This window comes from Hippoglossus stenolepis, chromosome 21 (genome assembly GCF_022539355.2).
Source record: "Hippoglossus stenolepis isolate QCI-W04-F060 chromosome 21, HSTE1.2, whole genome shotgun sequence".
NCBI lineage: Eukaryota > Metazoa > Chordata > Actinopteri > Pleuronectiformes > Pleuronectidae > Hippoglossus > Hippoglossus stenolepis.
The window spans coordinates 5,158,930-5,175,329 of record NC_061503.1 but is presented as its reverse complement, the minus strand read 5'-3'; the positions used below and the strand labels follow the sequence as shown (position 1 = coordinate 5,175,329).

The window sequence follows — 16,400 nt, the reverse complement described above, 5'->3', positions numbered from 1 at the left end:
CACGGAAAAAAGAAAATACTACTTGTATTCACAGTCCAAATTCATTATCAACAGTTTTAAGATGTGGCGTTCTCTTAAAGCTTGACATTTTGTTATTTAATCACTTGGAATCGGTTTTAAACTAATGACTAATGTGTAATTTTGCATTATCCCAAATGTTAAGAGCAATTTTCAAACCAAGATAAATCTGTGTGAATCATTTTGTCGCCTGTCAATGGTTTCATACCTCTTTGTGAATTTGTCAGATGTCAAATTTGTATGGTAGAACTTTTACATCTTAGTTGTTTATTTAACCAGATGAAGGCGTTTAAGGACTTTTTAATCTTTATATTGTTTGACAGTTTCAGTATAACAAAACAAAGTAGTACATTGCTCCATTATTGGATGACTGTTAAGCCGTTTCACTCACAATCTAAAAAAAACTTGGACATTTGTGTACTCACATACAGCCCCTCTGGATAATTTCAGGAGAATATCTGAAATTCAGTCCAGCTTCAGTAGTACTGAAGCAACTGAACAGGATTGACAGATCTTCTGGATCTCCGACATAGAGTAACAGGTGTAAAGTTCTACAAGATAAAAACATTATTCATTTCCTCGTTTTTCTCTTCTTTACATGAAAATGAATGCTTTTATAGTTGACAATTTATTAGTTATGCTCAGGGTTTGTAAAGTGAAAGGTTTGTGTGCCTATTATTTAGGAATGACTTGATCTGTGCTTGCACCTGTGTTTCTTTGTGGGTTTATTGGTGTGAGTGTGATGAACACACATTCTTTAGAAAAAGACTTGATGAATCAGATCTATTGGAACAGAAGTAAGTATAGAAACGATTTAAGCACAAAGCTGAACTTATCCGTGGTTGATAAATAAGTCAGCACACATAAGTAGATCACTTTCATACGAACTGGTGAGCAGAAAAATTGGTGAACTCACTCAGGCAAATAAAACAGCAGATCAACAGAGTTCAGATGTATTGTCTGTCCTCTTTTCTCTCCATCAGTTTTCATCTCTCTCCGTGCGCTTCATCCTCGGGTGACACGGCTCGTTTATGCAAAGGCACATTTCCATTTCAGGGACGTCAAGTCATCTCTGTATGGAGCCTCTGACACAGAGCTAGTTACTATCCATCCACTCAGAGCAAATCAGAAGAGACGCGGGTGTACGCTGGCCCTCGACTCACAGAGCCCATTAGTACACAGTACACCGATTACAAAGCTGGTTGGGCTGGACCTGGACAGGAGAGCAGAGGAAGTAGACCTGATCTGCCTCCTAACAGATGGCTCCCCAAATCACACAGAGCCACGCGCCTGCCAGCCATGTTGGAATGGAGTAGCCGCCCACAGTGAGATTGGAGAGGGCGCACAGGCGTAGGAGGAGATGATTGTTATTGAATATGAAATGTCGATCACTTGGAATGAGAACTCTCTTTGGGTGGGGAGAGGCCCAAAGGCTTGATTCTCTTATCTCTTTGGAAAAACTAATTATTCAGGTTTGCTTGCATCACAGAATGCTATATGTGGCTCTCTCCCCAGTGATTGTGTTTATTTGATGCCTTGATTTAACCACCCGGAAATTAAAAAAAGACAGCCACAGCAAATATTTTACGCCCACACATCTCAAGATCTCTCTGTGACTGCCATGTCTCTTACTCATGTATTATTATAACATTCAGTGTTCTCCCAAAAGGCTGACCTGTCCATTGTGCAGCAGTAGGTAAACTAGAGCAGCTTCAAGACATAGAGGGACATTCCTCCTGAAATTATCCAGAGGGGCTGTATGTGAGAACTCAAATGTCCGAGCCAGTTCCTCTGGACAATCTCTGGAGATTTTCCTGACAACCCCAAAGTAAAAACTCCATGTGAGGATACAGATAATTCCAGAATTAATCGAGAGTGGGCAAGTTGATGTTTCTAGCACATGATTGATGGAAAACTGAAAACTGTTTACTTCAACACTGCTATCGCTATGGATCAGAGCTCATTTTCATTTGGAGCTCATTGTGCCACTACATGATGCGCATGTATAATCTTGTCAGGGATTCAATGCTTTTCCATGAATCAACAGTTTTTCAAAGGAAATGAATGCAGCAAGAAAACTATCAATCTGGCAGCAAAGGCAAGTCGATGGGCAAATGGATTTAAGTAATGCGGGGAAGAAAGCATTAAAAAAGCAGGGTTTTGCAAATGTAGTAGAATGAATTGAATGTGTTTGTCGGCCTCAAGGATGCATTGCTCGTAATTTGGGTAAACATGAGTTTGTTTTTTAAATCTACCGGGGACCTCAACAATATTATTCTCATTAATCATTGTCTCACTACAACTGTTCCATTAATTTACACCTCCTCAGTGAAATCTCTTTTGTCCTAAACAGACCTATCCCTAGAAAGCCAAGATTTTGCGATGGATTTGTATTTGATAGTTTTCCCCACAAACACATAATACAAAAGTATCACCCAACCTAACTTTACTGTTTCTTCAACATGCTCTCTCTCACAAACCGAACAAAACTAACATGTGTAACCTACACTGCTGGCAAAATAATAGATCTGCCCACATTAAACCTCTCTGAACTCAACTTTAAGGACAACCCCTGCATCGCAACCTCAATACCACAGGACATCAACATTGACTTCTTCAATGCCATCAGGACACAGGTTCAGGTCGATAAGGTGCAACAGGGCCCGTTTCAGCAAAAGCCTAGTACCTGCAGCCACAGCAGCACTTAATGAGACATCCCGCCGCTGACCCTTGTTTGTTATTGTTGTTGTTGCCTAATGTACTGTTCGCTAGGTGTTGCTGTTGCTTATACATTGTTACAAGTAATAGAAAACTTTAATCAGTCATTTTAAACATGTTTCTCTGTTTATTATTAAAACTACCACCACCGCTAAACACCTAATTTACAGTATCATTATTGCTCTCTTTTGTGAACTTTAACACATTTTCACCAAAGATAATGAATTGAAAATAAATCTCAACTCCAACTTTACAAAATGTGAAGATTTTACAATTCAAGGATGATTGTGACGGCTATTTTTTCAGGGGAGATTCAGAGGACTGTCAAATTCAGACCCTGCTCCTTGGTATGATGAATGTGCAAAGATGATGGGGATGATTGGTTTTTGTGCACTGCATGAGTGCAGCTGTCACAGGCGGGAAGACCGGCATGGGCATTTTTAGTATTTAATTGTTATTGTGCAGCTGCTTCTTTGCTGTGAATGGCAGCGTATGAAATCAGTCAGTGGTGGCTGGTCCTGCAGCAGACACAAATCTGAGTTGCAGTCACTGACTCAGGCAGCGCTAAGCGGCATCCTAACAGCTCAGCACATTACGCTCTTAGGGCAATCCCTCGAAGGAAACTGCTGCTTAATGTGCGCTCTGTGTCGTGTATGTGTCCATTTTGCCTTAATGGTCAGGTAAGGATTTGTGTTTATGTGTGTGTGTGTGTGTGTGTGTGTGTGTGTGCTTGCAGTGCTCATTAATGAATAAAGAAAGAAAGAGAGGGAGGAATAGAGATGCTGTCGTAGTGTGTGAGCCTCCACACCTCTGTGACAGCAGCGGAATGTATCACTGTGCTCATTCTCTGTGAGTTCAAGGCAATTCTGTTAAACGGGTGTCCTATCGAAGGGCAAGCTGCAACAAATTGCCACCGGTAGTGACTCACAGTTTCATTTTTACATAACTCCCTGTCCTTCGCTTGTAAACAGCCCGGTTGCACAGCATTTCATTTATTTTTCACAGTGTGATCATGAGAGACAGGAGAAAGCTTTGTTAAAATCCCCCTTATTATCGCACTCTGGGATTGTATCATTGATTATAGTTATGGACGACATGACTGGTCCCCAAAAGTGAAGCCAAAGCATCTCAATCACCACCTGGTGGCTGGCTGCAGTATAGGTCATAAACCCCACTTTCTCTATGTTTGGGAATGGGACATGGATCAAACTAAAAAGTCATGAGTGCACACAAAATGCATATTTTCTCAAAGACGGTTTAAAGTGCAAAATGGTTTTAATGAGTTCCCTTTTTGCCGCTTTACTCTGTTCAAAACATCATTGCATCCCCATGAGACCAACCAGGCATCGCTACAACTGGTCACAACTTCTCCACCACTGTTTCACATAGCTAATGGGAGATGCCTGCTAACAATCAAGCCACTTTTTAATTAAGCCAGGGGTATAACTGGTATGCTCACTTTAGTGATGCTGTAAAAAAAAGGATAAAAGTTACGACTGACAGCTCAGACTGACTCACGACTGGTCGAGCACGTGTATCGGCAGGACCTGGCCCCCGCACTTCCATCCCCCCATAACCTCTGAATACTAAAGTAAGAGACCTGGCAAATACTGGATTTGGAGTAAGGGCCACTTGCTTATAAGCAAAGAACAGATGCAACAACAAAAAGAAAAATGACAGACTCTAGCTCCAAATAAGCAAGACAGCAGCGTTTCGTATCCAGGACATTTTGGCTCCATTTCTGGATAGTGAGATATGTCATCCATCCGTCTTTAGATTGTATTATGCCAGTGTACTCCAAGCGCTGTGTGCAGTGAATATTATGGCAGCTTTTACACAGTATAACTTTAAAACAGTGTTTTTCCTGAGTCTTGGATTCCATTCAATAGTTTCTGTTTTCACCACTGTCACTTTCCCTGGGACTCCCTACTCACATCTTTCCCTTTGCAAAGATGATGGCTAAGAAACAATCCAAACACGCATGTCATCCCGTAGATGCTCCCCACTGCCAATCATTCTTACATCTTTCAGCAGTACCTTTGCGCCGCTCCTGCCTTTTAGCTCCCTTCCGTCTCTCCTGGTTGTCTTCTTCTCGTTTCCATGTCGGAGCAAGTCAGCAAAATCCTCCCGCTTTTCTTTCCATCTGCCAACACTGAAAGTCTCCTCTCATTGTGTATCCACATTAGAAAAAAAGAATCTACCACAATCTATTGGCAAATATAAGAGGTTCTTCATGCAGATGGCATAGCACAGATGAAAGGTGTTGGAATGTGGATAGAATTTTACTTAGCATTATAAACATGCCATGTAAATACATGTCTTTCATTTGAGGCAACAACTCTGAACCAGAGAGGATTGCAATCGATACCTCATGTAAAATCAAACAAAACACTTTCTATTCTCACAATTTGTCTGTTCAGAATAATGTTTGGAAATATGTATGATTTTGTGAAAAAAGCACGTTTGGTCCAAATCATTGGCGCTGTGAGGGCCAAAGACACTCACTTTTTTTCAGTTTTCTTCACACAACTTTATTTATTAATGGCTATCGGGACATGAAGAGGATTTCAACAAATGGTACAAAGATAAAAAAGTGTTTCAGAAATAACTAACTTTAAGATCAAATGATTAGAAGAAAAAAATCATGATGGTGATCTACCTTTTGACTGAGATCTTTGAGTTTTCAAAGAAAACCATTGTAACTGTCACTTCACAGGCTCTGGCTTGGGGCCCCTCTGACCCCTGGGCGTGTGCCCATTGGACTCACTCAGTAATTAGTATGTGCGATGCAGTAACAGGGATCAATTAATCTCCAATTTTGGAAAGCAAATGACTTTTTCATCCCGTCTCTCTGTCTCTCTGTTTCTCTCTTCACCTTCCCCGTATCCCTGTGACTCCTCTGTTCAGCCAAGGCCGTCTCTAAGCAGACAAGTTCTGCTCCAACAGGGGCAGAACCTGTCTAAGTTACTGCTGGAGGGATGATGGATTGCAGGATGGATAGATAGATAGATAGAAAGATAGATATAAAGATAGATAGATAGATAGATAGATAGATAGATAGATAGAAATTAAGGAAATATGTGTGAATATAAAATCTGCGATGCAACTACAGAGGGACATGGTCAGATGTTGCAGAGGGAGTGTGTGGGTGGTAGGAAGTGTGTGTGTGTCACTCAGAAAGTTGGGGGAACACTGTCCAGAGCAGAGAGAATCAGTGATGTACTGTATGAAAGGTGAAAAACCAGGCTTTTTACTGTGCTGTTAATTCAGAGCAAACTGTCGGAGTCCTGCTGATACACTCGCCCACTGCTAACAAATCACTGCTCTTCCGCTTGACTCAGGACTCTTGTCATATCCAATTATATAGTTTTAACCTTTATTCATCCAAGGAGGATGTTGCCACGTATACTCTTCTTCCGCAATGGTCTGCTTAATATGTATGCACTTACACACAGTCACCTGCAGTAGCACATTAATTTAACAACATGCCACCACTGTGCACTACTGGAGTATCTTGTGCTTTTCTGTAGCTCGCTCCAAAGCGCTCATTGCAGTGGTGCTTAGATTGAGTGTTGGCTCATCGTATTTTATTAGTGACATAATCTGAGCGGTATACCACTTTCAATAGTGTTATGTAGCTGATTACCCCTGGTGTTCCTCTGCCATGTCTCACCCCCACTGACTCTTTTTCCGGGATATGTCGCTACTGTGGTGTGTCCCTGCTCCATGAAAATGATACGTCACTATCGTTCCACTGTAACTACAAACAGTCCAATATGAATCTCTTGTGGCTAACTTGAGTCAGCATTAAGGCTCATTTATGATAGATACGGAAATATTCAGAGCCTTCAGTCTGTATTCTGTGGCCATTTCGTCTGTATTTGTGCACATCTTCAGAGAGCTTACGGATACGGAAACAGACGAAACAGAGCAGCACCAGAGTAAACCATGGGGCAGTGTAGCCAATAGTTAAAGCGAGACAATCATAAGAAACGAGGAAGAAATTTCAACAATGGCCCGTGCACAGGGACAAACAGCCTCTTTTTTATGCGTACATTAATATTACCTTCTCCACCGTCGCCTTGTTTGTTGTCAGAAACTCTTCACTCTATGCTGTCCTCAAGTGGATGTATTGCAATGCAACTTAAAGGGGACATGGAAGTATGTTGGACAGTTACATCATTGGAAATGGACGTATTTATCTTTACTTACAGAAAAGCAGAATAAATGAGGGCGTCAGATAGATCGGAAACAAGTTAGATTTCTTTCAAATTTCTTATCTGGGCTTTGATAAGTTGAATGGAAGTGAGTTTTCCAGACCTCTGTAGCCCATCTCTAGTTAACTGGTCATGTGCCATTGTTACTCTCTCCCCCTGTGGTTTTCTCCTCCTCCTTTTCCTCTGTCATTTTCTACCTCTCATGTGTACGTGATAAGTGATTACGTGGAGGGGGATTTAAGGGAGGCTGGAGAGGAGGAGCGCTCTCTCTGTTCCAGTTGAGATGCGGCAGCCTCCGACATCTTAGCACAAGTTCTATTGGTTCTTTTTGGTTGTTTGTTTCCTTTTGAGTTGGTGGTCTGGCAGTCCAGTTTTCAGTTTTTGTTTGATGTTAGTTTTTCACTCAGGTAGTCAAGGGGATGAGTTTCTGGATCAGACGACCCTTTGTGTGGTTGGTCCAGATCTTCTTCATTTTATGTTATTTTTGGTCAGGCCTCCACACTCCCATCGTTAATGTTTCTGTTACTACATTTTGTTTTGCTTTAGCTATTAATGTGGTGTGGCGTCCTCCTGTGTTGCTGTCTCTGGGTTGACTAAAGTAAATTCTTTGTTGTGGCATACCTCTAGTTACAAACATGTATGTCAGTGGAGAGTAGTATCTGCCAGTGGAAACATGTTGGATAAGCTGTTTACCCAAGCTACACACAACAATTAAATAATAACTGTTTGAATAAGAATTACCATATGACAGAGGATTAGAGTAATTTTCCCAGTAGTAGACCAGTGGAACTGCAGCAGCAAAAGCCAATGCCAATGAGGTTTGAAACAAGGCACTGGAACAAGAGGGACAGAAAATAATGTCATTCATTTATTGAATTATTTTAATGACGTACAAACCTTCCCACTGACAGGGAATTTCATTTTGACAAAATGAATGACCCTCATTAAGCTGTTGAACTCATACAAAACGCAAAACACTGAGAGGCTACTTTCAGTAAACTGTGATGGATGGTAGGCTAATATTACCATTTATTGTAATTATTTATTTGTCATTCAACTATTAAAAGTGTCATAGCATCGACTGGCAGGTGTATGATTCGCCTGAATGAGTCAAGTTACTGAAAAGTGCACTTGTCCCTGTAAGTGTGCTGTAATAGTCCTGCACTAGGCAGCGTGAATGTCTGTAAATTGAGAGGTGCCTAGATTGGTACTTGTATCGACTAGTCTTTTGAACGAAATAGCCACTTCTCATGTCAGCTCTGAAAAACCTGTTGCACCGCCACTTGTAGTAAAAGTAGTTCAAGTCAATCAGTAATATGCATCTAATCCTGACAAGCTCTTATCTGTGTGAGTGTGTGTGTGTGTTGGCATACTGTGCTGTCCAGCTGTTTGACCCTGTTCCTTGTCCCTCAGGTATGCGTATCCTGGTGACCCTGCTCCTGGACACCCTGCCTATGCTCGGCAATGTGCTGCTGCTGTGCTTCTTCGTCTTCTTCATATTCGGCATCGTGGGCGTCCAGCTGTGGGCCGGCCTGCTCAGAAACCGCTGCTTTGTGGAGGACAACTTCTCCTTGTGAGTTCCACAGTCTCTGGGTTGATATACTGTCTATATGTGACATTGCGTTTTAAGTTAGTAACAATATTTCATAAACACACACACACACACACACACAAACATACTGTATATGTAGATACGCATTCACACATGAGCCCCGACCTTGAGTGTTTTGCCACCTTATGTTCCACTACATTTATTTGACAGCTGTAGATTTTACATATAAAGTATCAAAGTATCATTTCCATATGAATTCAAGCAATGTAATAATTTGAACACAGACAAGTGTCATTCTGCATAATAAGCTTTCGATACTGTCAGGACCTTTTGTTGCTACTATTGCTAATATCTTTTACTTTAGTAAATAATTAAGATAGGTCAAGTCATTATATAGTGCAATTTTGCAATTTTTTCCATCTCTGATCAGTGCAGCAACTTATGAAGCATCCAATTTAAACATTATTGTATATTGAAAATTGTAAACTTTAGCAATGGTGATTGTATAAATGTATGTGTGAATGGTCAAACTGTACATTAAAAGCAATTTGAGTGGTCACCAACACTAGAAAAATTACTATATAAATAAAGACTATTTACCATTTGGCAAAGTAACTGCTGAGATCATATCTGAAGTGAGAATATCACTAAGAAAAACAGAGCACAAAAAATGCCTCTGTTCTCGATTGAGGGTATGAAGGTATTATCCTTCAAGTACTTATATTGATCAAATTCTTATTTACTCCAAGGGTGCACAAGGTGACAAGATCCATCTATTTATGTCTTATTTTACTAATAGAGCTCAGGTGAACAGCTGAGATTGCCAACAGGTTTCACGGAGGTCAAGGTAAAACTATCAAGCAAACCTTAACCCTGCACACTAAATTAGGTCACGCACCAGAGTCAATGAGGTTGGTGATTATCGTGTCCCATCACAATGATGAATGGGAGACAGACAGTCCCTGGTATAATGAAAAAAGACCATGGTATGTGGAATATGGGCACCCATGACTTATTCATGTTCATCTTGGCTTCATAGCTCTGTATAGGATTTATGACATCTCACAGCTGTAATTTAAATTCATGCATACTGGCGTTGGTGAGGTAGCACATTTTTCGTCATCATCATCATCCGTTTTCAGAGCTACTTCATAAAAGTGGAGTTCTGTGTCAGATGAGTGTCATTGAAGTCTGGTTTAATATCTGCTTCATTATATTACCGCTACATGTTCTAGTGCTTTGGCAACGTAGCGACCTTTGGCTGTTAGCTGGATTCACATTAATACTGTATGAGACTGGTGAAATGTTAGAGCACCAGTTAGCAACCACAGTCCATGCAAACACTATATTATTGTTTGTATTTATTTTTTTTGAACAGATATTTTCCCCTAAACAAAATCCTATACAACCTTTTTTTTTACAAAATATCTCTGTCCAGACGAGAACACAAAAATGATTACGAACGCTCAAACATTAGGTGGCAATAAAGACTACAGCAACACTTCATCAATTACCAGAGAACGTTGTGAGCATGCTAGTGAGGCTATTCTCCTGTCAACCTGTCATGCTGATTACAAAAAGCAACAATGGGTGTGTGCAGAGTAAGTTGTGATGCCATCGTTTCCCAAACACTCCGTTTCACATGTAGACACAGATACACAGGAACTGGAGTTTTTGAAAATCTGAGGAAAATGGCCCAATTAGAGTGGACAGAAATTAAGTGTATGTATAGATCATCCCCACGTTTGAATTAGAGAGCTTTTAAGAATATTTGAAGAAATTAGTAAGTGTGAGGTGATGTTGATCTCTCTCACACACACACACACACACACACACACACACACACACACACCAGTTATTCCCAATGGATGAGCGCACTGTAGCAGAAAGCCAAAAGGTTGTGTCCACAGTACACACTCATTCATCCAACTCTCACCACATACAGTACACAGAGGTCTCTCTGGCCATTTGGCCTCAGGTTTGTCAACACGATTACAGCTCTGCTGATTATTTCTGCGGATTGAAAGAGTATTAATCTGTGAAATCAGCTGCTGGACTTTTTGCATGAAATTAAAACCTGCAGACTTTTTGGGGCTTCAAACTTGATCGATGTAAAATTCTGCTCAAAGTTTGAAAAAATCTAATCGGGAGCATTTCGACTTGATTGGTTCAATCTGTCTGCAAAGGCAGCCTGCACCTAATCAGTCGGTCTGGTCTTGGTATGAACAGTAGCTTTAGATAGATCTGTTTTTTTCCATTTTCTTTCAATAAACATAAAAGCAGTTTTGGTTCTAAATCTAACATTAAAGATCAAAGTAAGTGCTCTACTAATATTCAGCTGACACAAGTCTTTTCTCATAAGTTCAGCCTTGGGATCATGTCAAGTAAATCTAGACAATAATGGACAATTGAGTTTTAATATTCTGCTGTTGTGTACTGTAATTACCAATTGGTGCCACAGCGGCAGCTATTCAGCCACAGTGACATAGACTCTGTTCAGACCTGCTTTTAACATCCGTCCTGAGCAATTCCATTGAAAGTGGTCAGCTCTAAGTTCAGGTCTGAATGCACGGAAAGGCTCCTCAATGCATCCTGGGATCCGATCACTCAAACCACATTTAGAGGGGGTCTGGGACGCATGTGGCTACATTGTTTTAGCTGTGTGAAGGCAAGTATGTCTTGGTCAACATATGAACGACCAACTACTCAGCTAACGCCCTCTGACCTGCCACAGCTTTAACATATTTTTATACTTCTCAGTGTCTATACGCTGATTTGTTTGTTGCCACTGCCCCAGTATTAACACTGATCATGACTGATATTTTTCTTAAATTGGTAAAATCTTTTTTCATAGCACAGACACGCAAACATTGTCATTGGGTAAAAGCATAATTATTTTGTCTTCGTGAACATGAAGTGATCGTCATGATTATCATGTCATGACATCCGATCTCAAATGATCACAGGAGACACAATCGGGATGCATATAAATGTCAGGTGTGACCACACAAATATAACGCTGTTGTCTTGTGATTGGATTTCTCAGGACGGATGTTCACACCAGAGCTGAACAGGGCCAACTTCTTACTTTAAGACAAGTGTATAATAGTCTCTAAGATATTGTATGTGTCAATTCAGGCAGATAGAAAGTGTTTCACCTCGATAAGAACGTTATAGGCCAACCAATATGTGGCTAATTTGCTAAGTATGAACTTCCAGAACTTTATCTAGTCTTATGACCCAGACAAACCAGTAATCCTTGCTATTCCCTCTGTTCTGTCTCCCCAAAGCCCTCTGTCTGTGAAGTCGGAGAAGTTACCTGAATACTACCACACTGAGAATGACGACGAGAACCCCTTCATCTGCTCTCAGCGCCGGGACAATGGCATGAGGGACTGCAACTCAGTGCCTAAGCAATATGAGGGAGTCCTGCAGTGCAACCTGGACATGGACTTTTACAACAGCACCGACAACACCACTTGCGTCAACTGGAACCAGTACTACACCAAGTGCACTGCTGGTCAGTTCAACCCTTTCAAGGGAGCCATCAACTTTGACAACATCTGCTATGCCTGGATTGCCATCTTTCAGGTAAGACAGCTCATCAGAATAGTAGGATTTCAAAAGAGCAGATGGAATGAACAGTTTCTGCAGCACATACAGTACGGTTTAGGTGGCGCAGGCCTGTTATTCAAGATGGAGACAAATCGCCCCAGTGGCTGGTGTATCAGAGGAAAAGGGCTTACAGGATTAGCAAGTTACCACAGCCACACCAACAGACCGCAGTTTCATTTTTCCACGCCATTTGTTTGCTATCTCCACATCGTGTGAAAAGCCTTTTGTTGGAGTGTTCATTCATTGCTTTCTAGCTGAAGGGGGTAATTTTGGAGGATGGAAGCCAGATTGGAGATGAGTTCTCCCAGTGAAGCGCATAAGAGACATGTTGAGGATGAGTCTTCTGCTGAGTGTTGGCATTTGCAACACTGTACTGTGAAATGTGGTGTTTTTTAATCTGTATTTCAATTCTGTCCAGTTTGCTTTATTTTTTTTGTGTTGTCTGATTATTTATTGTTAACCTTTATCTTCTCTGTACTGTGTTTCTCTCTAGGTGATCACTCTGGAGGGCTGGGTGGACATCATGTACTTTGTGATGGATGCTCACTCTTTCTACAACTTTATCTACTTCATCCTGCTCATCATTGTAAGTGCGGCTTTATGGAGCCACCAGCTGTGTGCTAGTGATTGAACAAGTGGGTCAGTGGGGGGACGGGTGTGAGAGTATCTATCTTGGGTGAATAACAATGTCATCTGCTCCTCCTTGTCCTCAGATTGGCTCATTCTTCATGATCAATCTGTGCCTGGTGGTCATCGCCACTCAGTTCTCCGAGACCAAGCAGCGGGAGAGCCAGCTGATGAAGGAGCAGCGAGTGCGCTTCCTGTCTAACGCCAGCACTCTGGCCTCCCTCTCCGAACCAGGCTCTTGCTATGATGAGCTCCTCAAGTACCTGGTTCACATCATCCGCAAGGGGGCCAAACAAGTGGCCCATATCTGCAGGCTCTTGGCTCGCCGCGCTGGGCTCAACATAGCTGCATCGCCCCTAGCCACGGAGCCTCAACGTAGTCGGAGGAGGAGGAAGTCCTCCAGGCAGGGATCCATGTCTATTCATCACATGATGCACCATCATCACCACCACCACCACCACTACCACCTGGGAAATGGCAGCGTGAGGGGAGGAGGGAGCCTCCACTGTATGGAGGGTAGGGATGTGGAAGCTGGAGCTCATAATAACAACGGAGGGGCTCTCGTTGCAACAACTGGCAGCGAACATCTTGCTTTGGGGCCACCATCTACTGTGACAGCAGCCACTTCTGATTCAAACTTAGCCACTTTGTCCAACCCTGCTGCAGGTGCTGTCGATTCAGCTTCAGTGCGCAGTGTATGCAACGTAGAAACTCTTCGCAGCACCCCGTCGCCCACATTCATTGGGCCAATTCCGTGCTCCTTCACCCTGGCCCCCGCTCCTGCATCAAGGGCCATGAAAAGGAACTCTGTTCCCTTCGCTGCGCCAGGTCCTAAAAACTATCCCACCCTACAGGCCCGGGCCCTAGCAGAGTCCAGACGAGGAAGTGTTGCAGCCAGCACTCTGACAAACATCAGCTTCAACCTCAATATCCCACCCATGCCCCTGGGGAGACGGCCATCGACCCTGGTGGACACACACAACCCCGCAGGTAGACAACTCACCACAAACAAACAGGGATGAACTCCAACAGCACAGTCAAGCTCAAATGAAGACAAACGTTGAAAGTGGTTAATTAGCTCCATTAGCTCCATTCCTTTTGAGTTGGCTGCGTTGGATAGGGTTTGCTTTGCCGAGCAACTGTCATTAAGAAAAAAACCTGGAAAGCATAATGGGGTTTGAAAAAAACAAGAGTATCTCATTAACTCCGAGTTAGTGTTTAATTTAAATTTCGGTGTTGGAGTAAATCAAGTGACACACAACTGGAAGTGTTCCATTTTCTACGGTTGAGTTGTCGTGATTACGCTTCAAACTACAACACAGTCCAGAGTTGTTGTTTTTTCCTTTGTGAGAAACAGAAAGAGTACTAATGAATATGAATCCCTCGTGCCCGAGCTCGCAGCCAGCTTTATCTGCAAAAGGCCAGGTCTGTTCAGGTTGTGCAGATGGTGAAAATAATGACTCCTTTCTCTGTTAAGTTTCAGCATCTGACCTCTGTCGCTCTGCTGCAGCCCAGCTCTCCTGCCAGCTGTCGGCTCGTGACCTCAGCACCACCAGCAGCACCATGGACACCGCCGCCTTGACATTGGACCCCGAGAGCTGCCCCTACTGCGCCAAGGCCCTGGCCAACGAATTGGAGGGCGGCATCGACACACAAGGCGACTCAGACAGCGAGGGCGTGTACGAGTTCACCCAGGACCTCCACCTCAGGGACAGGAGAGACAGCCGTCAGCCCAAAAAGAAGCAGTGCAGGCTGGGCAAAACGGCGGGGAAGGTCGTCCACTTCTGGAGGCTGGTGTGTGACACGTTCAGGAAGATCGTGGACAGCAAGTATTTCGGACGTGGTATTATGATCGCCATTCTGATCAACACTCTGAGTATGGGGATCGAGTACCATGAGCAGGTTAGTGTGCATATGTGTCTCATTATTAAAAGTGTTCGAAGTTGAACACAGCTGTTGGATGACGCTTCACTGAGATAGTAGCACACGCAAATGATTACACACAGTTTCTAATGAGAATATACACCGATTAATAACGGATACGCAGATGTTACTTATGAGAAATTGTTGGAAGTTACCAGTAGATCATCTGTGTACTAGTGTGTCATTCTGGGTAATTGGGATTGTGTAAGCTACACTGCTCCCACAGGACCGACTGGAATTCCTCTTACCTCTCTCTGGTCTCTTTTGTTTACACAAGCATAATTGCAGCCAGGGAGCGAAAGAGAGAGCATGTGAGGAAACAGGGAGAGACAGAGAGAGAGAGAGAGAGACGGAGGTGATTCAAAGGGTGAGGAAGGCCCCGCAACATCTGACAGAGATTTTTCACTTTTCTTCGCGTTTCTTTCATTCACACTCTGCTGTTCTTTCCTCCAGGGATTTTTCTCTTTCACCCCAGTTAAACCTGATATTAACCTGCAGTCTATATCCGGATAGGCTCTCTGGAGTAGCGAAAAAAGGCAAATTAACATGAGGTGTCAGTGCATGGAGAACACATCGGGATAGGAATGCTATCAGATCAGCTGAACCACATCTGGAGGTCGTCTGACACTTATTGTGATCAGATCTCATCAGTGTGTGAATGCAACCTGTACAGTCTCAAATACTAGTCTCAATATCGGCCAAACCGTTGGGGAAGTCACCGAACTCCCTGCTATCATAGGAAGATGACTATCTCAGTAGAATAAAAAGTACAACACTTATAGTATCGTTGTTTCACTGAGTTTGCCAGCTCCTCCTATTGCTCATGCTTATACAAGTGTGTGTTTAGATACAGATAGCTTACAAGGTGTAAATGGACTGTATCCATCCATCCGTGATCTATGGCGCTTATCCCTTGAGGGTTGCTTGGGGAGCCAGAGGCATTCCCAGCTGACATAGTGCAAGAGACCAGGTACACCCTGGACATGTCGGAGACAAAGACAAACAACCTTTCACACTCACATTTACATTTACACCTTTGAGCAAACAGTGTCCAATTAAACTAACCACAATCTGCATGTATTTGGACTGTGGAAGGAAGCTGCAGTACCCAGAGAAAACCTACTCAAAGAGTGTAAGAACATGCAAACTCCACACGGAAAGACCACGGCCAAATTGGCCTGTGAGGCGACAGTGCTAACCACCGTCTTTGTTGCATGACAATGCTAATTTGGCTCCAACTGTATTTGGTCAAACACCTACATGGACACACTATAACGTAAGGGTCAGAATCTAAAGTAAAAAAAGTTACATTTGATGTAAGAAATGACCAGACATTGAGCACAGCGTTAGTTCAGGCACGAAGTCAAGCTCAGCCACTATCAAGTATGTCAGTTGACATCAGCATGTCTCTGTGCCTGACTGCTCAGCTGATCCCCTCCTATACATTAAATAGGCAGAGCTCATATTGCACGCTCTATTTAAGCTGCTTATACTCTTCCTGTTCCCTCTGCGAGCGACTTCACAACCCTCCTCCAGTCCAGCACCTCCTTTTCATACTGAATCTGACCTAATCAATGTCATGTGTCGACATTGATGCTCTGTTCTGTGTTGGGGTGTTTTAGTTCCTGCTCTCCCTGCATCACTTTCTATTAAGGCTCAGGGAATGGTAGGGAAGTGTGCTCTCCATACCTTAGGCTCTCTGCGGATGCATGTGGAATGGCAGGGAGGTT

At 42.8% G+C, this 16,400-nt stretch overlaps 1 protein-coding gene across 8 annotated transcripts in view; it reads left to right on the top strand.

The window, feature by feature from the left end:
- cacna1g (calcium channel, voltage-dependent, T type, alpha 1G subunit) overlaps positions 1–16,400 on the top strand; it is a 147,201-nt gene that overhangs the window by 33,078 nt on the left and 97,723 nt on the right. For 6 of the 8 annotated variants that reach the window (XM_047338374.1, XM_047338368.1, XM_047338373.1 and 3 more), the window contains exons 4-8: positions 8,367–8,526; positions 11,796–12,096; positions 12,614–12,706; positions 12,834–13,737; positions 14,225–14,649. In XM_047338374.1, the coding sequence (XP_047194330.1) occupies positions 8,367–8,526; positions 11,796–12,096; positions 12,614–12,706; positions 12,834–13,737; positions 14,225–14,649 (1,883 nt within the window). The remainder of the gene's footprint in view (positions 1–8,366; positions 8,527–11,795; positions 12,097–12,613; positions 12,707–12,833; positions 13,738–14,224; positions 14,650–16,400) is intronic. The other 2 variants (XM_047338370.1, XM_047338369.1) reach the window with 1 other exon arrangement.